The 26,236-nt window shown below is 40.4% G+C and overlaps 1 protein-coding gene across 6 annotated transcripts in view; it reads right to left on the reverse strand.

The window, feature by feature from the left end:
• The window catches only part of BTBD8 (BTB domain containing 8), a 114,157-nt gene that overhangs the window by 45,460 nt on the left and 42,461 nt on the right, over nucleotides 1–26,236 (reverse strand). For 5 of the 6 annotated variants that reach the window (XM_008264890.4, XM_070078046.1, XM_070078044.1 and 2 more), the window contains exons 5-9: nucleotides 22,532–22,621; nucleotides 9,584–9,664; nucleotides 8,077–8,173; nucleotides 3,477–3,565; nucleotides 2,949–3,051 (exon numbers count right to left, since the gene is read on the reverse strand). In XM_008264890.4, the coding sequence (XP_008263112.2) occupies nucleotides 2,949–3,051; nucleotides 3,477–3,565; nucleotides 8,077–8,173; nucleotides 9,584–9,664; nucleotides 22,532–22,621 (460 nt within the window). The remainder of the gene's footprint in view (nucleotides 1–2,948; nucleotides 3,052–3,476; nucleotides 3,566–8,076; nucleotides 8,174–9,583; nucleotides 9,665–22,531; nucleotides 22,622–26,236) is intronic. The other variant, XM_070078043.1, reaches the window with a different exon arrangement.

Raw genomic sequence — 26,236 nt, forward strand, 5'->3', positions numbered from 1 at the left:
TTAATTTTTACAATGATCTACTTTCAGTTTACTTTATACTCATAAAATTAACCCTAAACTAAGTAATGAGCTCAACAAATAGTATGAAGAAAAAAAAAAAAAACCACTTCCTTAATAATAGTAACAAGGGCTGCAAACAATCATCAAGTTTAAAATGTCAATTCCACTCCTATACATATATTTTTGGTACTCTATTAGTTACCACAGATCAGGGAACACATTTGGGGCCTGGCTTATTTCAGTAAGTATAATGGTTTCCAGTTACATCGACTTTGTTGCAAAAGACAGGACTTCATTATTTTTTTTTATAGCTGAGTGGTATTCCATAGTGTACATATACCATAATTAGACATCTGGGTTGATTCCTATCTTAGCTATGGTTAATTAGCTGCAATAAACATAGGGTACAGATAACTCATATGATGCTTTCGTTTTGTTTAGGTAAATTGCCAGAAATGGGATTGCTGCATCATATAGGACTCAGCATTCAGAATGTTTTGGATTTTGGAGCTTTTCAGATTCTGAATTTCCATATTAGTACTCTCAACTGGTAAAGTCTATGCAAATATTAAAAAAAATCTGAAATCTGAAACACTTCTGGTGCCAAGCATTTCAGGTAAAAGATATTGAATCTGTAGTACCTATCTTGCACTAAATTTGTGTGTGTGTGTGTGTGTGTGTATTTAACTATAAAGGTCTAACAAAAATCTGCCACATATTGGTACTACTATTAGTACTGCTAAATATGCTTCCATTTCTATGGAACTGAATAATTGATGAGCCATTTATTTACTTCATAAGCAAGGAACAACTATTTGGTGACAAAGGAAATTAGTGCAAAATAGTAAGCAACAAAAGTATAAAATCCTTCATTATCTTAAACACAGACTGACATTTATTTTTTTGGTGGTATCTCACCAACTGATGGCCAACACTTATTATACCAGTTAAAGTTAGATGTATCCTGTATGTAATGCTATCTAATGTTATCATTCAGGGTATAATCAGAAAACAGAACCACTAGGAGAAATATCTATATCTCTACATATGAAACTGTTATGGGGGGCTGCCACCTGCAGTGCCAGCATCCCATATGGGCGCCGGTTTGAGACCTGGCTGCTCCACTTCCGATCCAGCTCTCTGCTGTGGCCTGGGAAAGCAGTAGAAGATGGCCCAAGCCCCCGGGCCCCTGCACCCACGTGGGAGACCCAGAAGAAGCTCCTAGCTTTGGATTGGTGCAGCTCTGGCTGTTGCGGCCAAATGGGGAGTGAACCAGAGAATGGAAGACCTCTCACTCTAACTCTACCTCTCTCTGTAACTCTGTCTTTCAAATAAATAAATAAATCTTTAAAAAAAAGAAACTAGCTCAGAGTTTTCTTTGATATCTTATAACAAATATGAAGACATACAAGTCATGACAAGTATTATTAATGTGTTTTATATGTGATTGTAAGGTAATGACACAGTGGGAAACATCCAAAACTATTTCATTAACATATAAACATATTCAAATAAAGGGCAATATGAATATGCTTATATCATAATACTGTAGAATTCATTTCTAGAACTAGCCACATGGTCACAGTTGTTATTTATAATTAACTTCTTCTACTACTCAATGTATATTTCCTTTGTCCTCAGCAAGTACCTTCACTATTTATAGTTCCTTAACTGGTTGTGGAGCCCAAACTTTCCTTCCTTTAGAACCTAGCCTACTAACATCACTAATGCCTAAATCGAATTACTACAGCTTTCTATTATTTTTACTCATAGAACCTGGAGTATGGCGTTTCAGATGTGCTCTTCCCATATTGTATAGTAGCAACTTAATTTCCTCTTGATAGGCTCAATCTATCAAAAATTTCCCTCTTTTGCCTGTGTATTTACAAAGTGTCTAGATAAAGGCAGTTCAATGGAATCATTATTGTGTTCCCAACTGGAAGCATTCTTCTCTTTGGAACTATAACCTGATCAGCAGAGCCTAAAGCTGCAGGGAAAGGAAGCAAAAAATTTTGCTAGTGGATCATAGGGTGTAATTGTGTGTGGAGCTATTTCCAACCCTGATTTCTGGATGCATGAATCCTGGCTAGGGAAGAAATAAATGGCACCATAAATCAAAAACTAACTTGGAGCATATATTGCACCCTGGAGGACAGGATCGCAAATCCACAAGGAATTGCCACAAATATGGCACTGCAATGAATCTTCCAGAGGCCACTCTTCCACTCTCTCAAGCCAGATGCTTTAGGATGATGCAGATCCCTATAAGACCAGTGAATTCCATGAATAAGGCCTGTATATCATTTCACTGTATTTCATTTGCTGTGAAGTGAGTTAGTTCCCTAGTCAGAAGTGATTCTGTGTGAATATTACAATGATGGATGAGGCATTCAGTAAGCTCATGGTCAATGATTTTTAGCAGAAACACTGTGCACAATGGAGGTTAGACCATGTCCAGAGAAAATGTCTGTTCCAGTGAGAAAAAAGCATTGCCTTCTCCATGATAGAAGTGGTCCAGCGCAATCAGCCTGCCACCAGGTAGACAGCTGATTCCTTGGAGAATGGGAAATTAACTTAGAAATTTCGGTTTTATACCTAGATTGACCAGGGTAAGTAGAAGTCCATTTTGCTGAGCCAATGTATACCCTCCATCACTGACATCATGCCCCCTTTGTTAATGAACCAATCTATGGCCCCAGTGGTTCTACTCACTTGATTATATCCTAGATGACTGATGAACTGGGTAGTAAGAGTTATTCCAGAGAAACAGAATCTTAAGGCTAGGTTTTCTGGATTGGTTCTGTATTATCTAAAACTGGCTCTCTTATCTTCTTATCTTGCTTTTATAATAATATTCCATATTCCTATGTAAATCTTTAAAAGCACTATACAGAATTGAGTAAGACTTTTGATGGACATACAAACTAGGGTATTCAGGTTATACTCACTAAGGACTGAATCAACATATGAAGACAACCTCTTTGAATCTCAGGAGGTACATTTGCGAAGCTTCTCTCAGACCAAAACCTTGCAAAATGCTTCACAATACACCTGTTAAAGTAAAAAATTCTAAATTAGAGAAATGAAAACTTTTTCTTTATAGTTAATAATATTTTGGCTTTTAATTATAAAATTACACATGTATGTTTTGACTAACATTGACTATTAATTTTATGAGCTTTAAGATGAACATAACTATGCGCCCTTTGTGGTAAACACATATTTTTAGCAAAGTTTGGGTTGTCTGCACAGATTTTAACACAACTAATCATGGTTTGGCTAAAATAAAATTGATTCCATGCATCCAAGTAATGTCTAAATCAACACTTCTACTCAAATTGATGCAACTAGATAATTAGTAAGCCACTTACATTGTACTCAAGAAAACAAGCTAAGTCTACTTGTATGTAAAATTTGGAGAATTTAAGGACAAAATTCATAAATTAATAGTATCAACACCACTTAAGATAACTTACTTCATGCAGTCAGCAAAAAGAGTTTCCACTCCAACTGAATGAGCGATAATAAGGCATTCTAGTATAGATGCCAATGTTCTGGGGACAGGCTAAAATTGACAGAAAACACCATATTTACTCTTTTTCAACTTACAGAGGCTAAAAGTATTTGTTTCATAAATATAATCTGATTTATATACCTAAACTTTAGAATAAATACATGTAATTCAGGGGCTAGCACTTGGCACTGAGATTGAGACACTGGTTAAGATGCCAGTTCAGACACCCACATCCCACACTGCAGTACCTGGGCTGTTTCTGGCCCCAGCTCCTGACTCCAGCTTCCTGCCAATGCAGACCCTGGCAGTCAGTGGTGATGGTTCAAGTAACTGGATTCCAGTCACCTATGTGGGAGACCTGGATTGAGTTCCTGGCTCTGACCTTGTTTTGGTTCAGTCCTAGCCAATGCCAGCATTATGGAGTGAATCAATGGAGCTCTCTCTTTGACTCCCTGTCTCTCTTCATCTCTATGCCTCTCAAGTAAATAAATTAATAACTTTAAAAATAAAATAAAGTGAAAAAAGATTCTAACAAAATATCATACTCATTATTAAAAATATTTCATTTCCTGTTGATTTAATAGAAATAAATATGCCTTTTATGTTTTTAAAATTAAGTAGATTATTCAAAATAAATATAAAAAGCTGCAAATAACCCATACATACTCATGAACATAAAAGACTAGAAGCAATGGTCTAAAGATTATTTATAAAAGTGATTATTTTTATGTTAGATATAATTAGTTTACTGAGAAATCTCAGAGGAGATACTAAGATAAAAATTTTGCCAACTAGTGTTTTCACTCATGCTATCCCTTAATGACATTCTAGGCAGATTCCATAACTTTCTGATTATTCCGTTATTGAAATTCAGTAGAGTACTATTTTAACATGTGTTTTATTTCTGAAGTAATCCCCTCCTTTTTTTTTTTTTTTTGACAGGCAGAGTGGACAGTGAGAGAGAGAGACAAAGAGAAAAGTCTTCCTTCCGTTGGTTCACCCCCCACAATGGCCACTGTGGCCAGCGCACTGCAGCCGGCGCACCGTGCTGATCTGAAGCCAGGAGCCAAGTGCTTCTCCTGGTCTCTCATGTGGGTGCGGGGCCCAAGGACTTGGGCCATCCTCCACTGCACTCCCAGGCCACAGCAGAGAGCTGGGCAGGAAGAGGAGCAACTGGAACAGAATCCGGCTCCCTGAATGGGACTAGAACCTGGTGTGCCAGCACCGCACGCAGAGGATTAGCCTATTGAGCCACGGCACTGGCCATATTTCTGAATTAATTCTTACTCTCACCATCACTGACTAGAATTATGGTTGGGGAGGTGTGGAATACAGAGGAGAGCACAGTACAGTCTCTTGCTCCTCTATTTTCTGGGTCCAGCTTCTGTGGAAGAGAGATTTAGATAACTATGGTCACCTTATGTAATTATGCAGAGATCAAAACAGTAGGAAGATGTCCTGGACTTTGGTATAATTCAGATACTGTTGGCCTTTGCTGATGTGGTAGCTCTCTTGGGATAGATCAGGCTGCATCCCAGCCTCTCAGAGGATAAGGACTCCTCAGTGGTTCATAAGGAACAGCTTAGTCCTGCATCATTCTCTTTTGGCTCTCATGGGACCAACAATGTCCTTCTTCCCAGTGGACCAGATATAAATATGCAAGAGACTTCCCACATTTTTTTCTTTGTACGATAGTAACTGCCATCTATTATTACTGGGCTGGTCCTGGCTTCTCCAGCAAGCCTCCTTCCATTAGAAATCTCCACATTTGGGGCTGGCGCTGTGGTTTAGTGGGTAAAGCCGTCACCTGCAGTGCCGGCATCCCATATGGGTGCCGGTTCTAGTCCTGGCTCCTCCACTTCTGATGCAGCTCTCTGCTGTGGCCTGGGAAAGCAGTAGAAGATGGTCCAAGTCCTTGGGCCTCTGCACCTGCATGGAACACCTGAAAGAAGCCCCTGGCTCCTGGTTTCGAATTGGTGCAGCTCCAGCCATTGCAGCCATCTAGGGAATGAACCAGCAGATGGAAGACCTCTCTCTCTCTCTCTCTCTCTCTCTCTCTCTCTCTCTCTCCCCGTAACTCTGACTTTCAAATAAATAAATAAACCTTTAAAAAAAAAGAAATCTCTACATTCAAATATATTCTCACAGGCTTTTCAGGCATATTCCAAGCTACCTCAAGAAATCTCTTATTACTTTCTTCTTTGTTGGAAGCTTCAAGGTGGATACATTTTAGAGATATATTAAATGTCGGCCAGCGCTGCGGCTCACTAGGCTAATCCTCTGCCTAGCGGCGCCGGCACACCGGGTTCTAGTCCCGGTTGGGGCGTCGGATTCTTTCCCGGTTGCCCCTCTTCCAGGCCAGCTCTCTGCTGTGGCCAAGGAGTGCAGTGGAGGATGGCCCAGGTGCTTGGGCCCTGCACCCCATGGGAGACCAGGAAAAGCACCTGGCTCCTGGCTCCTGCCATCGGATCAGCGCGGTGCGCCGGCCACAGCGCGCTGGCCACGGCGGCCATTGGAGGGTGAACCAACAGCAAAGGAAGACCTTTCTCTCTGTCTCTCTCTCTCACTGTCCACTCTGCCTGTCAAAAAAAAATATATATTAAATGTCCATCTGGGGATGAAACATCATCTCCTTTTTGTAGATATTTCCCATCTTTAACCTTTGTGACACACTTGGATCTCTCTCCTAATTTTCATCTGACTAGAAGATGGGGGAGGCATATGAAGGAGAAGGAAAAGCCTTTCACCAGATTTTTAAAATCTTTACAAATCTTAGGGCCCCAGAGCCAGCCCTCCTTCTTCCAGTCTCCTTACCTGGATGCTGGAGTGAATGGTTAGTGAAAGGTGACTGAGAGTTTGTTTCTCTCAGTAAACCTGGTGGGAGTGGTAGTGGTGCTGGTACTGTTCCAGATGTTCACAGCTCTTTTTTAAAATGTGGACTGGTTCCTCAGCTATTACTTATAGGGAGTTAGGAGCCCACCCAATACAAAAATCTACATTTACAATGCTATTAAAATTACTGAATTAGAATTTAAATAATTTATATTATTGCTGCAAGTACCCAATAAAAGGGAAATATAATGTAAACAATTCTTTTGAGATTTGTTTTTGTTGACTGTAAAAGTAATACATGGTCACTGTAGAAAACCTAGAAAGTGCAGAAAAGCATAAATAAGAAAATGAAGATAGCCTACATAGTACATTAAAATAATGAAAGATTGGGGTCAGCGCCATGGCACACTAGGTTAATCTTCCACCTGTGGCGCCAGCATCCCATATGGGTGCCGGTTCTAGTCCTGGTTGCTCCTCTTCCAGTCCAAGCTCTCTGCTGTGGCCTGGGATAGCAGTAGAAGACAGCCCAGGTGCTTGGGCCCCTGCACCCACATGGGAGACCAGGAAGAAGCTCCTGGCTCCTGGCTTCAGATCAGCGCAGCTCCCGCGCTGCAGCCATTTGGGGAGTGAACCAATGGAAGGAAGACCTTTCTGTCTCTCTCTCTCTCTCACTGTCTGTAACTCTACCTGGTGGGAGGGACGTTATGGGGGGGAAGCCATTGTAATCCATAAGCTGTACTTTGGAAATTTATATTCATTAAATAAAAGTTAAAAAAATTGTTAATAAATAAATAAATAAAATGTTTTTTAAAAATAAATAATGAAGGATCTAAAGAATTATGTACAAAATGGTTTTGAAATACAAAGTGCAGGAGCTTTCATTAGACACTAAATTTACCTTTGTATAAACTAAAATTAAAAAGTTAATATTCACACCGGGGAAGATAGACAAGACCTCTAGTCCATCCAAGGGCCTACCATACAGAGAGGTGGTAGAAGGGAGTATACTTTGAGAAAAGAACCAATGAAGCATTGTGTAGTTCTGTGATAAATGGAGAAGGTAACCTTAGTTCTTGACAACCTTTCTCCTTCGGGTAAACCCTAATTGAGTCCCAGCTATACACTCTGTCTTTGGATTATATAGGATGCTCCTATATCTTTTTAGTAAACTCCCCATATCAATCTTAATTACAGTGATTTGAATTACTTCTTCATTTTTTGTAAGCATATTATATGTGTTATTTCTCAAGTGGAGCTCCCATTCATTAAACTGGCTTACTATTTTTTTTTTCAAAGATTTGTTTACTTATTTGAAAGGCAGAGTTACAAAGAGAAACGGAAGGAGAGACAGAGAAGTCTTCCATCCACTGGTTCACTATTCAAGTGGCTGCAACAACCAGAGCTGAGCCAGACTGAAGCTGGCAGCCAGAAGCTTCATCTGGGTCTCCCACGTGAATGGTAGGGGCCCAAGCACTTGGACCATCTTCTGCTGCTATCCCAGGCATATTAGCAGGGTGCTGGATGGGAAGTGGAGCAGTCAGGACAGGAACCAGCACCCATTTGGGATGCTGACACTGCAAGCAGCAGCTTTACCTGCCATACCACAATGCTGGCCCCTGGCTTAATATTTTTAATATTGAAAGCACTATTACTATCACAGAGAAAAATATAGTAGGTAATAATGAATGACTTAAAGCACTGAGTAAAGATTTCTAAGACTTAATCATTACCTTTTGAAAGAAATTACAGTAATCTCTTCTTAAAATATATATGGCTACTTCTTTTAATCCTTCTAGTCCATACATATCAGCCATATTGAGTATTTGACTAAAATAAAAATTGATGTACAGTTAATTCTCAAATTTAAAAATCAAGGAACACAGTAATTTCTTGATAATATACAGTCTATCTAGAAAAAAATAATAATCTGATTTAAATTCAAATTTTGCGTTATATAATAGATATTATTTATGGATTATGGAATGAAAAAAGGGCAAAAACTGAAATCACTGACACATGATTTAATTAGTGGAAAATAACAAGAAGTGAATTTGGAGATGCTTCAAATTCCCCACACACTCAGTAACATCATGGTACTTCAAAGAGTTGGTGGAAAACAGACCTAAAAGATAAGATGTTGAAATCTATGCATAAGCAGAGTCTTTAAAAAGTTCATAAAAATGTATATTATGAAAAAACTGCCTGTATTTTAAGAATTTTATGAACCAAAATCAACTTATCTTTTAATTCCATTTCTCCATGAACTTTTTAAGGTACAATTGTGGAGAGCAAAATCCAGGAAACTGCTCTGAAGGCTATCTAAAGTTACAAAATTCATTGTAACAAATTTGTACAATAAATATTTAATCAGGAATGGGGGAAATTCATTGATGCTTATCATACTGAAAAATCTATAAGTGACTCTAAGATTATAGACAACATCCAAAGACCTGATTCCTTTGCTTTTGTCATTTGGGAAGTATTTCTGCGCTCTGACACATACTCTGGGTATTCAGGAAGCCTTCAGGCCTTGAGAACATGATGCAATGTCAAATGGGCTGCCAAGGGATAAAACATGTAGTGCTCAGTCCCTGACTCATGGAAGGATCTCCCCTAAAACATATCTATTCGATTTGAAGTTAAGGGAACCCAAATGAATTTTTAAATTAAAGGTGCAACTGTCATTTGGGGATAAAACAGCAAGAAAAAGGAAAGACATCTGGAATTAGAGTAACAAAGCAAACTTTCACTCCCCATTAGGATTTTAGAAGCATAGATGGCGTTTAACAACAGAGAACTTAAGAATCACAAAATTATTGGTCTTTGGGATGCCTCATATTTTTAATTAAGTTTTAAGGACCTTTTTTCTTATGTTGTTTAAAAAAGACAACATGAAATGAAAAGTAAAAAATAGGAAAAATAACTTTCAATGTTTAGTGTGATCAGTTCTATTTGCTAAAAACTTACCATTTGCTTTCCAAACAAAAATAAGGTTCTTCTAACATAATTTATAATAAAGGCTTTTATTAATCTTTTTACTTTGAGTTGCTAAATCATCTCTTCTTCTAAATGAGTTGACTTGATTGTTTTTAGACATGCTCAAAACATAAGATATAGCAAAATTAATAATAAAAACATAGCTTCTACTTCACTGACACTTTGCAACATAGCTCAACAAAGCATAGCCATAAGATTTTAATATTTTTATGGTTGAAACTATTAAAAAGTAATACTTACCCAACATTAGCTTTTCCTGGAAAATCCAAAGTTCCTCCATATATAAAATGCATCATAATATTCATTTCTACATAGTTTATACTGAAAAACAAAAGAAAATACAAATCTAGAAATAATTAAGGTTTACCTGACATCAATGATACATTGTATTTTCCCATAATTTATTGTCAAGATAGAATTCTCACTTTTATCTGAAAAAATATTCTTCACAGAATTTCCATGTAGGTATACCATTAATTTAAAATGAACTACAGCCAGCGCCACGGCTCACTAGGCTAATCCTCCGCCTTGCGGCGCCGGCACACCAGGTTCTAGTCCCGGTTGGGGCGCCGGATTCTGTCCCAGTTGCCCCTCTTCCAGGCCAGCTCTCTGCTGTGGCCTGGGAGTGCAGTGGAGGATGGCCCAAGTGCTTGGGCCCTGCACCCCATGGGAGACCAGGAGAAGCACCTGGCTCCTGCCATCGGATCAGCGCGGTGCACCAGCTGCAGCGCGCTGGCCGCGGCGGCCATTGGAGGGTGAACCAATGGCAAAGGAAGACCTTTCTCTCTGTCTCTCTTTCTCTCACTGTCCACTCTGCCTGTCAAAAAATAAAAAAATAAATAAAAATAATAAAAATAAATAAATAAAATGAACTACAGCTGTGGATTAATATATATGCAATTAAATGTTATTAGTATATTACCAAGTCGCTAGTTATTTATTGAGTATTTTCTACCACAGAATTTTAGAGTTAGAAGGGACTTTATTTTTTTAATGTTTATTTGTCTTTATTATATTTGAAAGGCAGAAAAACAGAGGGAGGAAGGTGGGAGGGAGGAGAGAGAAATAGACATTGCCTACAATAACCAGGACTGGGAGTCAGGAATTCCATCCAGGTTTCCCTTGTGGGTGTCAGGTACTCAAGGACTTAGGGCAATCATCTGTTGCCTTCCAGGATGCACATTAGCAGGAAACTGGATCAGAAGCAGAGGTAGAACATGAACCCAAATACTATGAAATGAGATGTGGGCATCCCAAGCAAAGGCTTAACCCACTGTACCACAACACCCCCGTCCCCAGCAGGTACTTCAGATTTCATTGTCTAGCCCCCTGACCATTAAGAAACCTTTTCCTCAGCACCTCTGATTTTGCTCAAAGCAGCAGATGGACAATTTTGTTTGCTAGAAAGATTTCTTTTATGTTCACAGACTTCTTAATTTGTAATGCCTATCAATGACTCTAGCTTGGCCTACAACTTCATTACACAAATGAAAAAGTAAAGATATGACTTGAGAAGTAGAAGCTTCTACATAGCAGAAGAGAAAATCAACAGACTGGGAGAAAATATCCACAAATTATTCATCCAAGAAAGCACTAATACCCAGACTACATAAGGAACTCAAAATTTTAGCAACAAAACCCCAAACAATCCAGTTAAGAAATGGGCAAAGCAGGGGCGGGGTAGGAGAGTGGGGTGGGGGGAGTTAGGGAAGATGGGGGAAGGGGGGCAGGTGTGTAGCACAGCAGTTAAGCTGCCACTTTGGATGCCAACATTCCATATTACAGTGCCTGGTTCCCATCCCAGCTACTCCACTTCCAATCCAGATTCCTGCTAATGTATACCCTAGGAGGCAGCAGGTTATGATTCAAGTGGTTTGGTACCTGCCACCCATATGGGAGAACAGATTGAGTTCTGGAGTTCTGGGCTTCTGGCTTTGGCCTTGTCCAGCCCTGGCTGTTGTGGGCATTTAGGGAATAAACTAATGGATGGAAGGTCTTTTTTTTATCTGTCTTTCAAGTAAAATGAAAATAAATTTTAAAAAAGGAAATGGGGAAGCAGGTGCTATGGTGCAGAGGGTTAAGCTACCACCTGGAGAGCTGAAATCCCATATGGGTGCCTGTTTGAGTCCCAGCTGCTCCACTTCCCATCCAGTTCCATGCTAATGCACCTGGGAAAGCAGCAGATGGCCCAAGTCCCTAGGCTGCTGTCCCTAACATGGGAGACCCAGAAGAAGTTCCTGGCTCCTGGTCTGCCTGGCCCAGCCCTGGTTATTGCTGCCATTTTGGGGGTAAACCAGTGGATGAAAGATCTCTTTCTCTGTCTCTCCCTTTCTCTGTAAATCTGCCTTTCAAATCAATGAATTAATTTTTTAAAAAAGGAAATGGTCAAAGAATCTAAACAGAATTTTTTCAAAAGAAGTACAAATGGAAACAAATATGTGAAAAAATGCTCAGTATCACTAGACATTAGGTGATGGAACAAGGACATAAGCCTCAGCATTCTCCGTCATTGCCCAAAGGAGATAAACAATGGAATGTATTCCTTGCCCTTCAATATCAAACGGGTCTCACACCCTATTGTCTTCATACCCCCACCCCCAAATCCCCGGAAAGACCAGTTGCTCTGAAGACCTGAAAGACCAGTTCCAGGAATTCCCCTCTGCCTACTGCTCCCTACCCCACCACCATCCCCAGCCCTCCTAAAACATAAAAAGGCCCTGCGGGGCTGGTGCTGTGGCACAATGGGTTATGCTGCCACCTACAGTGCCGGCATCCCATATGGGCCCCGGTTCGAGACTCGGCTGCTCCACTTCTGATCCAGCTCTCTGCTATGGCCTGGGAAAGCAGTAGAAGATGGTCCAAGTCCTTGGGCCCCTGCACCCACCTGGGAGACCCGGAAGCTCCTGGCTCCTGGCTTTGGATTGGCACAGCTCTGGCTGCTGTAGCCATTTGGGGAGTGAACCAGTGGATGGAAGACCTGACTCTCTTTCTCTCTGCCTCTCCTCTCTCTGTGTAACTGTGACTTTCAAGTAAAATAAATAAATCTTAAAAAAAAAAAAAAAAAAAAAAGGCCCGGCCCTGGGAGTCGAGGCCTTCTGCCATGTGTTCCATCATGGGCTCCATCAGGGGCACACGGGCAGTTGGTCACCCACCTCTACGGATTTATTTTCTCTGAATGAATTTGATCTGCCTATAAATTTGTACACTGCTTCCTCTCTATTCTGTGCCTCTTTTCCTAACATTTTGGTGCCCCATGTGAGGAGGCACCAATATGCAACTCTTTTTCTAACATTAGGGAAACACAAATAAAAAAGTACAATGATTTATTACCTCACTACAGTTAGAGGGGCTATTATCAAAAAGAGAAAAAATAACAAATGCTGGTAACAATTTGGAGAAAAGGGAACACTTATACATTGCTGTTGGGAATGCAAATTAATACATTTATTATGGAGAACAATATGGTGGTTCCTCAAAAAACTAAAAATAGGTCTACCATATGTCTCAGCTAGCTCATTTATGGGTATAAATCTGAAGGAAATATAAACAGCATATGAAAGAGACACCTGCACTCCCAGGTTCACTGAAACACTACGCACAATAACTTACATACGAAAATCAACCTAGGTTGATTTTTTCAATCAATGAATGAATGAATGGATAAAGAAGATGTGATGTATACAAAGGATTATATTTAGCCATTAAAAAGGAATGAAATTCTGGCATTTGTAGCAAAATGGATGGAGCTGGAGAGCATTACATTAAGTGAAAGAAGGTAGACGGGGGCTGGTGCTGTGGCACAGTGGATTAACACCCTGGCCTGCAGCGCCAGCATCCCATGTGGACACCACTCCACTTCTGATCTACCACTCTGCAATGGTTTGGGAAAGCAGTAGAGGATGGCCCAAGTCCTTGGGCCCCTGCACCCACGTGGGAGACCCGGAAGAAGCTCCTGGCTTTGGATCGGCACTCATCCGGCTGGTGTGGCCAACTGGGGAGTGAACCATTGGATGGAGGACCTCTTTCTCTCTCTCTGCCTCTCTTCCCTCTGTGTAGTTCTGACTTTTGAATAAATAAATCAATCTTTAAAAAAAAAAAAAGAAGGTAGACATAAAAAGATAAATACCACATGTTTACTCTCATAAGTGGAAGTTAAAAATATACACAAATATATATAAACATACATAATTGAGATATATATATTTAAAACAGTGATTACTAGAGTTTGGAAAGGGTGGGGGGAGGTGAGATGAGGAGAGACTGGATAATAGATATCAAAATACACTCAGGTGAAGGTAACGGGGTCTGGTAGAGTGATAACTTTTGGTCCCTATCGACTACCACAAATCAATCTCTAAATTCATGACCTCTGCTATGGTTTAAATATGGTTTGCCCCCCAAACTTTTGCTGAATTACAATTGTGAGCTATTAAGAGGCAGAACATTTAAGGGGATTGCAGCTCTGTGCACATACACAGACTGACTCATCATGTGATCAATGGCTTAACAGGTTAATGGGTTATCTCAAGAGTAGGTCTCCTCTAAAAGTCAGTTTGCTAGGTCTCTTGCGTGTTCCCTTGTCTCTTACCACATGATGCCCTGAACTACCTCAGGACTCAACCAGCAAGAAGTTCATCACCAGATGCGGCCCATCAAACTTGGACCAAAATCACAAATCTCTTTTCTTTATAACGTGCCAGTCTGTGGTAGGAAGAAAGACAAGCTCCTTCTCCCCACCCCCCACACCCCACTCCAAACTCAGTCTGCTTTCTAGTTTTCCTATCTTGTTGACAGCACTGTTATAGGGCTTCTTGCAGCTTGCCCCACCTCCTGTACTTCTGTATTAATGGGAGTGAACTCTGGATGGTGGACAACAACCACTGGTTGTCAGTCAGAAGAAACTCAAGATAAATACATGAAGCTGGCGCCGCGGCTCAAGAGGCAAATCCTCTGCCTTGCGGCGCCGGCACACCGGGTTCTAGTCCCGGTCGGGGCACCGGATTCTGTCCCAGTTGCCCCTCTTCCAGGCCAGCTCCCTGCTGTGGCCAGGGAGTGCAGTGGAGGATGGCCCAAGTCCTTGGGCCCTGCACCCCATGGGAGACCAGGAGAAGCACCTGGCTCCTGGCTCCTGCCATTGGATCAGCGCGGTGTGCCGGCCACAGCGCGCCAGCCGCGGCGGCCATTGGAGGGTGAACCAACGGCAAAGGAAGACCTTTCTCTCTGTCTCTCTCTCTCACTGTCCACTCTGTCAAAAAAAAAAAAAAAAAAAAAAGGATAAATATATGAAATACATATATATAGAACTTGTATACTGTGAATAAAATTAAAAAAAAAAAAACAACTTGAGACAAGAGGTTAAGAGGTAATTTGATTCCCCCACCCCCAAACTAACAGGAAGATGCAACAGAGAAAAATCTCATCTGCTACACAGATTCAGACTTCCTATCTCAGGGATACAGTAGGCAAGCCAACTTTGGATCTTACATTAAGGCACATTGTACTGCTTTACCAGTTTTTAACAATAATAAAGAAAATGTTTTCTTAATCTGCTGATTCTTTTGTTTTATTCTGAATGGGACAGAAGTATGCTATTTATTGGGCCCCCTGAAAATTCAGAGACAATTTTCATCAAGGTGCTTAAGTGTTAACTTCAAATTCATCTTAATTCTCTCCCTTAGTTATACCTTCAGAGATTTCTTGAGTTCAACTTCTCCCCATTTCCCCTCTCACCGCCTGGTTCAGTCTCCATTTTCTCTCATTTGTACTCTGACAATACCTTTTCTTTTCTTTCTTTTTTGACAGGCAGAGTGGACAGTGAGAGAGAGTGACAGTACCTTTTCATACAAGTTTCCTGCCTAAAAAATGCTTGCACCCCATTTCCCACATTGCTATTAGAGTGACTTTGCTAAAATGTAAATCTGATAGTTTCTCACTTTCAAAACCTTTTAACTTTCGTGCAAAGCCTGCAGAAAAAGTCCAAATTCCTTGTCTTGGTATACAAAGTCCTTTTTCACCTGACCTCCAATTCTTTTCTAGCAGCTGCTCCAAGATAAATGAACTTACTCATCTTCCATACCTCAACTACTTAAATTCTTTATAATCCATGCCTTAGCACTTACTGTTCACTGTGCTTAAAATGCTTTCCCTCTCCATTTACTTCATCATTCAGACACAAGACATGTGGCTCTCACTCAGTTTCCTTAATACTCTCAAGGCAGAAAAAAAAAATCGCTGAATACTAACACAAGAACTGACATTTACTGAGCATTTATCATGAGCCAGTCCGAGCTATTAAGCATTTTGAGTGCCTCTGGATCATTTAATCATCATAAAAACTCAATAATACACACTATTATTAGCCTCATTTTATAGATGAGGAAACTGAAATTAAACTTGCCTAAGGTCAAATGGCTAGTGATGTACTTGAATTTAAATTCAGGCAGAATCATTCTAAAGCCTGGCTCTTAAACAGGATACTACAAGTATGTCCATTATCCCACTTACAAACAGACTTGCAATATTTTTGTTCACATATTTTTCTCTCCTCCTAGATTGTGTTCTATGGGGGCAGTATTTGTATCTTAATTTATCCTTGTATCTATCTCTAGTACCAGCAGAATGTCAGCACTGATTCAATACCCCCAGGATCAGCATTTTCTTTTCCCAATTAACACTAGAGATCTGCAGTAGAATGATGATGCAACAGTGCTGATGAGATCCTCACAGATTGCTAAGTATCTAACATCTGCTAAAGGAAAAACATGAGGAAGGTGAGAAGAAAAGAAATGAAGTCCCAGAAAGAAGAACTCAGAAAGGTGTTTGTTTTGATTCTATGTCCTTAAATAATATATATTCAATACATTACTGATGAAAGTTTAATAAATGGCTTATTGGGACACATATAGAGGAACTCAAACCTTCACCGATACACTGGATTGAATTTTTCATTAATTTAATAAATATCTACTGGCCCCTACTAGGTTAAGTACTAGTTACTGCAGATTCAAAATTCTGCATCTTTAATACTTAGGAAAAAAGTGAAATACCTAGAAATTCTTGTTTATATAATCATGGTTATTACAAGATTTAATCTCAGAATGATTAAGCCATATTATCTGTATTCTTGTAATCTAAAACACTAGCATAATTACCAGAATGCATATTATTCCATACACCTTTCCTCAGATTCTTCAAGAGTCATTCTTATCAACATTAGTGAGAATTGGCTGTTTATGTTGAAAAAATACTTTAAGATGACATATTTTAGCTGGCGCCGCGGCTCACTAGGTTAATCCTCTGCCTTGCGGTGCCGGCACACCGGGTTCTAGTCCTGGTCAGGGCGCTGGATTCTGTCCCGGTTGCCCCCCCTCCAGGCCAGCTCTCTGCTGTGGCCCGGGAAGGCAGTGGAGGATGGCCCAAGTCCTTGGGCCCTGCACCCCATGGGAGACCAGGAGAAGCACCTGGCTCCTGGCTTCGGATCAGCATGATGCGCCGGCTGCAGCACACCAGCCGCGGCGGCCATTGGAGGGTGAACCAACGGCAAAGGAAGACCTTTCTCTCTGTCTCTCTCACTGTCCACTCTGCCTCTCAAAAAAAAATATATAAATAAAAAATAAAGATGACATATTTAAGCAAAAAATAATGACTAAATAAAAAGTCTTTTATTAAAATAAACAGCAAAATCTCGACAGTTGAGCCTATATATCAATATATATGATTGCTATAAAAAAACAGCAAGAAACTATTTTCCTGCTGTCTTGACAGATGTTTTACTAAGCTTCATTCTCATGACGATGTTTTAAGTCATTTTTATTTTTACTAAGTGTTTATAAAGACATAATCAACTGGTCTAGTAAAATAACAAATTACTCCAATAGCCCACAGTTTAAATGGAAAGATTCAAAGAACTACTCCAAGTAAAAATTCATCAAAATAAAAGCTTTTATGAAATGAAAACATTAAATATACCAATGTTTAATAATGAGCACAATGATCGAAGATGAGATTGAACAAGCACCTCATTTATTAAAATTGATTTTTCTTAAGTTTCAGGTTCCCGTGCTGATGGGCTAAGGTAACATAGGGACTCATTCATTTATTTGTTCATCTGTTCACACTGAGTATTTATTGAATGATAGGTTCTATTCCAGACTTTGGAGATACAAGAAGCTTCTACTCCAGAGGAGGGCATGGACAAAAAGACGCAAATAAACATGTAAAGAAGACAGTTTTTATAGTGAAAAGTGCAATGAACACAATGTAACAGAAAAATACAAGAAGGAGCAACTGAGGGAACAGCTACTTTAGTGGTGTAGTCTGGGAATGGGACACTTCATCTGAGATTTCAATCATGAGAAACTAACTACACAAATTACTAGGTGACAAACTCTTAGGCAGAGAGAACAGCAAGTATAAAGTCCCTGATGCAGGAATGAGCTTGCTGAAAGAACAAAGATCAACAAGTGAGAGCAAGAATGGTATAAAAGGATGGAGATGGGGTTCACATCACGTAGGGTCTTGTACATCATGGTAAAGAGCTTCAATTTAATTCTAAAATTCTTCAATGAGGAAACATTGAGGAATTTTTGTAAGAAGAAAAATATGGAGGTCAACACTGTGGCACAGTAGGCTAAGCATCCACCTGTGGCACTGGTATCCCATATAGGCACAGGTTCGTATCCCAGCTGCTCATCTTCCCATCCAGCTCTCTGCTATAGCCTGGGAAAGCAGTAGAAGATGACACAAGTCCTTGGGCCCCTGCACCCTCGTGGGAGACCTGGAAGAAGCTCCTGGCTCCTGGCTTTGGATTGGCTCATCTCCGGCCATTGCGGCCATCTGGGGAGTAAACCAGGGGATGGAAGACCTTTCTCTCTGTCTCTCCCTCTGTCTGTCTGTAACTCTACTTCTCAAATAAATAAATAAAATCTTTAAAAAGAGAAAAATATGCTCTATGCTTTAAAATATCATACTGAAGGCTCAAAGCAATCACAAGAATCTCCTAAGATTAGAAAATTCAAATTTATGCTCCAATGCCCAAGCCATCACCAAAAGATTTCTATTTATGTAAGATGGAAATACATATAGTTCCTTTATAGAAGTGTTGGCTGTGTTTCACCTTCCATTCTAAGAAGTGGAAAATTCTTTGCTTCCTCTCACTAGAACAGAAAATTTTCCTTCCAGCTATACGCTTCCATCCTCCCAGCATGACTGAAGCTAGGATTATAGAACTGTTTTTCTCCTGTCAACTTACTGAAGGCCATCTCTCTTAAAAAATATTATGCACACTACACCTTTGAGTTATCAACTCTATAAAAACACTGTGTTTGTGTCTGGAAGGACAAGAATTTCTTTCTAATCTATCTGTAGCAAATATCTTGCAGATATGCAACAGCTGCACAGTTCCAAAAGAAGCGATCGTGCAAAACAGGGATTGCTGTCTTAGTCCTGGGAATGGCCCTCACCTTCTCCCTAGGAAATGACAACAATCTAACGTAAAGAAAGAAGGAAAAGACAAACAGTAATGTACAATCCATACAATGTACAAATTGCTGTGCCAAGTTTTTCTTTCTGTAAGTGTCTCATTAAATCCTTTCAACAACCTCAGGCTTTTGTGAGCATTTGGAGAGTGAACCAAAGGACTGGAGATTTTTCTCTCTGTCTCCCAAATAAAATAGAATAAAAGATTTAAAAAATAATATAATAAAAGGCTAAGTGTTTACTTATTTAAGCTCATCAGCACATGAAGGGTGATTGAAGAAAATGGAAAAAAACAACAAAAAATTCTCCTTGCTTTATTCCCATAGCTAAACTTAGAGGTCATTTTGAACTACATAAAGCAGATAAAAGTTGAAGGGGCATCTTTTCCAAATGGCCTCCCTTTCAGATTCCAATCCCACCCAATGTGTTCCCTAATGTACCTACCAAGAACTTGATGGTTCTATGAGTCAGAGTTTGAAAAGAACAGATTAAAAAAAAAAAAAAAAAGAACTGATTTAAACTGTGGAGGAAAAAGCAATCTCGAGCTTGCTCAAGAACAAATGCCAGGCCAGCACCACGGCTCACTAGGCTAATCCTCCGCCTTGCGGCACTGGCACACCGGGTTCTAGTCCCGGTCGGGGCGCCAGATTCTGTCCCAGTTGCCCCTCTTCCAGGCCAGCTCTCTGCTGTGGCCAGGGAGTGCAGTGGAGGATGGCCCAGGTGCTTGGGCCCTGCTCCCCATGGGAGACCAGGAAAAGCACCTGGCTCCTGGCTTCGGATCAGCATGATGCGCCGGCTGCAGCACACCAGCCGCGGCGGCCACTGGAGGGTGAACCAACGGCAAAGGAAGACCTTTCTCTCTGTCTCTCTCTCAAAAAAAAAAAAAAAAAAAAAAAAAAAAAAAAAAAAAAAAAGAACAAATGCCAAAGGGAAACTGATTTCTTCACTGACTGCAGTGGAATGAACCCTGAAGAATCAACAAACATGTGATTTATATTCAGCATAAGCATTTATTTGACCCAATGACCCTGGGAGACATTTAACTTCACTGATCTTGTTTTCACTAATCATGTAATACATGAATATACCTTCTCTATCTCAAAGACCAATCTAAAAACTAAAGCGCATAATACATTGTGGAAGAAGCATAGAAAATAAGAAGTATGATCATAAGCTATTATAAGAGCTAAGGATAAAATATATTAGGAGAGAGGAACAAAGAAATACATAACAGGTGTCAAGTAGCAAATATTGTAATTAATCTACAATGAACTAAGAGTTCTTTCAGGAAAACATTACACATATGCTCTATGTATGTAAATTACTTCCTTCTGCTACAAAATAAGATCTTAAAATCATATACTTCTTTTGGCTTTTGTCTCACAACAGAGAATCACATTACTTTTTTTTTTTTAAGATTTATTTATTTATTTGAAAGCCAGAGTTACACAAAGAGAGAGGAGAGGCAGGAGGTGGGGGGGGTGGGAGGTGGGAGGGGGAGAGAATAGGTCTTCCATCTGCTGGTTCACTCTCCAATTGGCCTCAATGGCTGGAGCTGCGCCGATTCAAAGCCAGGAGCCAGGAGCTTCTTCCAGGTCTCCCACGTGGGTGCAGGGGCCAAAGTACTTGGGCCATCCTCTACTGCTTTCCCAAACCATAGCAGAGAGCTGGATCGGAAGAAGAGCATCCGGGTCTCAAACCGGTACCCATATAGGATGGTGGCACTTCAGGCCAGGGTGTTAACCCGCTGTGCCAAAGCACCGGCCCCAGAATCACATTACTTTTAATGAATGTGCAGAAGTTTCATTCTGAGTCAAACTAGTGTTATTTTTCTAACTAAATTTTTATTGAAATCAGTCCAAAAAGAGTGGACTAGCAGTTTAAAAGATGTCTAGGGGCCGGCGCTGGACTTTAGTGGGTAAATCCGCCACCTGCAGTACTGATATCCCATATGTGCGCCAGTTCAAGTCCCGGCTGGTCCACTTCTGATCCAGCTCTCTGTTATGGCCTGGGAGAGCAGAAGAGGGCCCAACTCCTTGGGCCCCTGCACCTGTGTAGGAGATCTGGAGGAAGCTCCTGGTTCCTGGTTTTGGATCAGCCCAGCTCCAGCCAGTGAGGCCATCTGAGGAGTGGACCAGTGGATGGAAGACCTCTTTCTCTCTCTCTACTTCTGCCTCTCTGTAGCTCTGCCTTTCCAATAAATAAATAAATCTTAAAATAAAAAATGATGTCTAGGGAGCTGGCATTGTGGGTAAAACTTTGGTTTGTGCCCCAGCTGCTCCACCTCTGACCCAGCTCCCTACTAATCCTGGAAGGGCAATGGAAGACAGCCGAAGTGCTTGGGCCTCTGAACCCACATGGGAGACCTAGATGGAGCTCCTGACTCCTGTCTTTGACCTGGTACAGTCTCAGCCATTGTGGCCATCTGGGGAGTAAACCAGCAGATGGAAGATCCCGCTCTCTCTCTCTCTCTCTCTGTTTCTCTCTGTCATATAAATATGACATATAAATATGTCATATAAATATGACTCATATAAGTAAATCTTTAAAAAAAAAAGATGCCTGGGGGCTGGCATTGTGGCATACTGGGAAAAGCTTTGGTTCATGACCCAGTTGCTCCACTTCCAATCTAGCGCCCTGCTAATGGCCTGGAAAAAGCAGTGTAGGATGGTTCGAGTGTTTTGGCCCATTTACCCATGTGGGAGACCCAGAAGAAGCTCCTGGCTCCTGGCTTAAGTCTGGCCCAGCACTGGCTATTGCAACCATCTGGGGAGTGAACCAGTGGATGGAGATACCTCTCTGTCTCTTTCTCTGTAGCTCTTTCAAATAAATAAATAAATCTTTTTAAAAAATGATGTCTAAAATATATGAAATACAGCCACTGGACAAATTTCTAAAATGACTTCATAATGGTTATACTTTGAAGTGGCATACTTAGAAAGAGTTTGACTTCAGCTAACACTACATTTCCTGTATTTTAATCACCATAAAGGAAGAGAGTTTATCAATAAGACGCATATATCATTTATGGTGTTTTTCAATGGTAAAGATAAAATTTCACCAATAGACCTGCCTACACATTCCTTTTATCCACAAGATAATAAAATCTTTGGCTTGGCGTTTAGAAATCTTCCATAATCAGAAACTGCCTATTATAGACCCAATGTTTGTGCTCCCTCCTCCTAATTCATATGGTGAAGCCATATGTGTTTGGCCATATTTGGTCATTATGGTGCCTCTATGAAATAACTGAGGTTAACTGAGGTTGTAAGCATGGACCTTGATCTCATGAGTGTTCTTAGAAGAGACACCATGGAGCTCTCTCTCCAAGTGTACACACTGAGGAAAGAATGTGTGAGCACACAGTAGGAAGGTGGCCATCTGCAACCCAAAGGGAATGCTCCCCTCAGACGCTAGCCTTGCTGAAACCTTGACCTTGGACTTTCAGTCCCTAGAACTGTGAGAAAATAAATTCTGTTATTCAAGCCATGCAGGTTGGTATTTTGTTATAACTAAGTAGATTAATACAGAAATTCTATTACTAAATGCTCCCTACTACCTCTCATTTCAGAAACTTTACTTTGGTGAATTCTATTATAAGAAAAATATTTAATTGAGCATACAGGGAAATCAGATTCCTAAAAAGTGCTCGGTATGAAGCACTATTTCCAATCATTTTCAGTTAAACTGCCTTCTAAAAATTATGCTTACCCTTGAAGAGTAATATACTCTTGGGTGCTTTCAGCCCAACAGCCACTCAGCATTGCAGCAAAGTAACTAGATCTGGCACTTAAAATGGCCCTAAAGGGAAGAAGGGGGAAAACACAGGTAAACATTTATGTACTATGAAAAATGTAATCTTTTAATGAAACTCTTCATTTTTACTTCTTAAAACATGATAATAATCCATTTTTCTTGTTTGTATTCACTAATAGGAATTATTACAATAATAATTACGAGCCTATTATCTAAGTATTTTGATTGCTAATTTAAAACATGAATTCCAAAGCACTTGACATCTTTAACTTTTTACCATTAAAGGCTCTTTAATAACAATTAAAATTATTCCCATGATTAAGAGTAATAAACCATACTTAAATGGAGAAATAAATACTAACTATGACACTTAACAGCTTGAGAAAATATAGAGACTACAATTACTGTTTGTCAATTAAATTTTTTTAATTATGAGAAAAAAATAAAAGAAAGACCTCATCTAAAGTTCTTGAGTTCTAATTCAGAACTCCCCCTAAATATGCTCAGGAAGCTGGGCTACACCTGAGGATTGAACAAATGACAGGAAAGATATTTTCTTTTGAATTTCATTCTGTCTTCTCAAGTAAAATGTTGATTTTTTTGTTCTTTAATCCAAAGATTACCCTTTGACTTATACTCTGTTCTAGGCACTATCTAGGTGTTAGGAGTACAGTGGGAAATGAGATGCACAGAACAATGCAGTATTCCAGTGCAGGGTGGGATGGAAGAGTGGAAGAGGACAGGAAAAAGCAAAGGCATCTCTGGCAAGGGCCTCGTCAGTTGTCTCAGATCAACCAGCCTATAAAACAACTAAGGAAGATGGGAGATATATATATTTTTTTTTCATGAAAATATATTTTTTTCATAAAAGGAAAAGAAGGCATAATTTGAAGACCTCTGGACATCTGACATTATAAGACAAGTTAGAACAGAGAAGACAAGGGGCTGGGGTTGTGGTGTAGTGGGTTAAACCACCTTCTGAGGTGCCACCATCCCATATGGTTGCTGATCTGTGTCCTGGCTGCTCCACTTCTATTTGCCTGAGAAAGCAGGGCAAGATTGGCCCAAGTACTTCGGACCCTGCAGTGATGTAGGAGACCCAGAGGAAGCTTCTGGCATTGGCCCTGCCCAGCCCTAGCTGTTGTGGCCATTTTGGGGGAGTGAAGCAGCAGATAGAAGATCTCTCTTTCTCTGTCTCTCTCCTTCTCTCTGTAATTGAACCTTTCAAATAAACAAATAACTCTTTAAAAGAGAGAGTGGGGAGACAAAAGAGGTGATGCAAACATCTGAAGTGACTTTCTCCATTGTGACAAGTGCCAAATCTGAAAGCAAAAGCAATGACTGGGAGCCCGAGCAATAGAGGACAGCTCCTCCTCAGAGGCTTGCAGGGACACAAATTAGAACTTGGGGCCTGTCAAAGACAAGGGGCTTTGATGGATAACCCAAGATTAGTTGGATCATGAAGGGCCACTGGAAAGAAATGAGTGAACAGGAAATAGACCAGCCTTTATTAGAACTCAAGGCTAGCTTTGAAACAGCTCAATCCCTGCCTAGAATAAAGTGATCAGCATTTAGTCCAACGGCCAGCAATGGCAAAAGAAAATTCTGTCTTCATTAAAAAAATGTTACCCACAGAGTCAAATTACTTTAAATTTTAAGTAAAATGTCCAGCAATCATCCAAAGATAATCTGGCAAAATAATGAACAATTAAAAAATAAAGAGAAAGAATCTATTTACACTAGTATCGGAAAAGGTCAAATACATAGGAACAAACATAACAAAAAATGTGTAAGACCTCTACACTAAAAAGTATAAAACATTGTTAAGATAAATTTTTAGGTGCTACAGTTGTGTTACAGTGCAATGCTGATATCCCATACCTGAACACTGGTCCTAGTCCTGGCTGCTCTGATTCCAATCAAGCTCCCTGCTAAAGAGCAGAATATGGACTAGCCACCCAGATGGGAGACCCGGTTGGAGTTCCTGGCTCCTAACTTTGGCCTGGCTCAGCTCCAACCGTTGCAACCATTTTGGAAGTGAACCACTGGATGGAAGATCTCTTCCTTTCTCTCCAACTTTCTCTCTGTAACTCTGCCTTTCAAATAAATACATAAATCTTTATCCCCCCCAAAAAAGATAAATTTTTAAAGGACTAATGAAGAGATAAAGTATGCTCATGAATTAGAAGATCAAAGCTGTTAACATGTTCTTAAATTAATTTCTAGATTCAAAACAATCCCATAAGATGATTCTAAACTATATTTGGAAATGAAAAGGACCCATAATAGCCAAAATAAAACAAAAGAAAAAAATTGAAAGACATGATTTCAAGCAACATAATGTTGCTTTCAATAAAATAATAATAATGAAGATATTATGGTACTGTTGTAAGAATAAATATATAGATTACTCAAAAAGAACTGAGTTCTGGGCCGGCGCCGCGGCTCACTAGGCTAATCCTCTGCCTAGCGGCGCCGGCACACCGGGTTCTAGTCCCGGTCGGGGCGCTGGATTCTGTCCCGGTTGCCCCTCTTCCAGGACAGCCCTCTGCTGTGGCCAGGGAGTGCAGTGGAGGATGGCCCAGGTGCTTGGACCCTGCACCCCATGGGAGACCAGGAAAAGCACCTGGCTCCTGGCTCCTGCCATCGGATCAGCGCGGTACGCCGGCCGCAGCGCGCCGGCCGCGGCGGCCATTGGAGGGTGAACCAACGGCAAAGGAAGACCTTTCTCTCTGTCTCTCTCTCTCACTGTCCACTCTGTCTGTCAAAAAAAAAAAAAAAAAAGAACTGAGTTCTGGTATATGACCAACTGCTTTTCAACAAAGGTGTTCTGGTAATTTCATGGGGGAAAAGATGGCCTTTCAACAAAAAGTATAACAACTAAATGTTTGTAGAGAAAGAAATGAACCTTGATATTTATCCCATACCACATACAAAAATCTATTTGGTCCATTTTGTTCATTTTGTCCAAAATGTAAATGTAAAAGTTAACATTATAAGACCCAGAAAAAGCTGGTGACAATCTTGGCAACTTTGGAGCAGGCAGAGATTTCTTAGGACACAAAAAATACAAATTATTTTTTAAATATGTAAGTATAAACTTTAATAAATTTTTTAAATTTTTTTTTTGACAGGCAGAGTTAGACAGTGAGAGAGAGAGACAGAGACAGAGACAAAGGTCTTCCTTTTTCCACTGGTTCACCCCACAAGTGGCCGCTACGGCCGGTGCGTTGCGTCCGGCACACTGCGGCGATCCGAAGCCAGGAGCCAGGTGCTTCCTCCTGGTCTCCCATGCGGGTGCAGAGCCCTGGGCCATCCTCCACTGCACTCCCGGGCCACAGCAGAGAGCCGGACAGGAAGAGGAGCAACCAGGACAGAATCTGGCACCCCAACTGGGAGTAGAACCCGGGGTGCCGGTGCCGCAGGTGGAGGATTAGCCTAGTGAGCCGTGGTGCCGGCCAAAAATGGTCCTTTTAAAGTCACTTTTAAGAAAGAGGAAGTACAAGAAAAATATTGGGAGAAAATATTTACAGCATTTATATGCCAAATACCCTGAATAAAGAATATATAAAAATTGTAAGAACATAAACAATACAATTAAAAAGTGGGAACAAGAAAAAATACAAGTATTATAAGGTAAGAATAAATAGTTTCAGGTAA

The sequence above is a fragment of the Oryctolagus cuniculus genome, chromosome 7 (genome assembly GCF_964237555.1).
Source record: "Oryctolagus cuniculus chromosome 7, mOryCun1.1, whole genome shotgun sequence".
Taxonomy (NCBI): Eukaryota; Metazoa; Chordata; class Mammalia; order Lagomorpha; family Leporidae; genus Oryctolagus; species Oryctolagus cuniculus.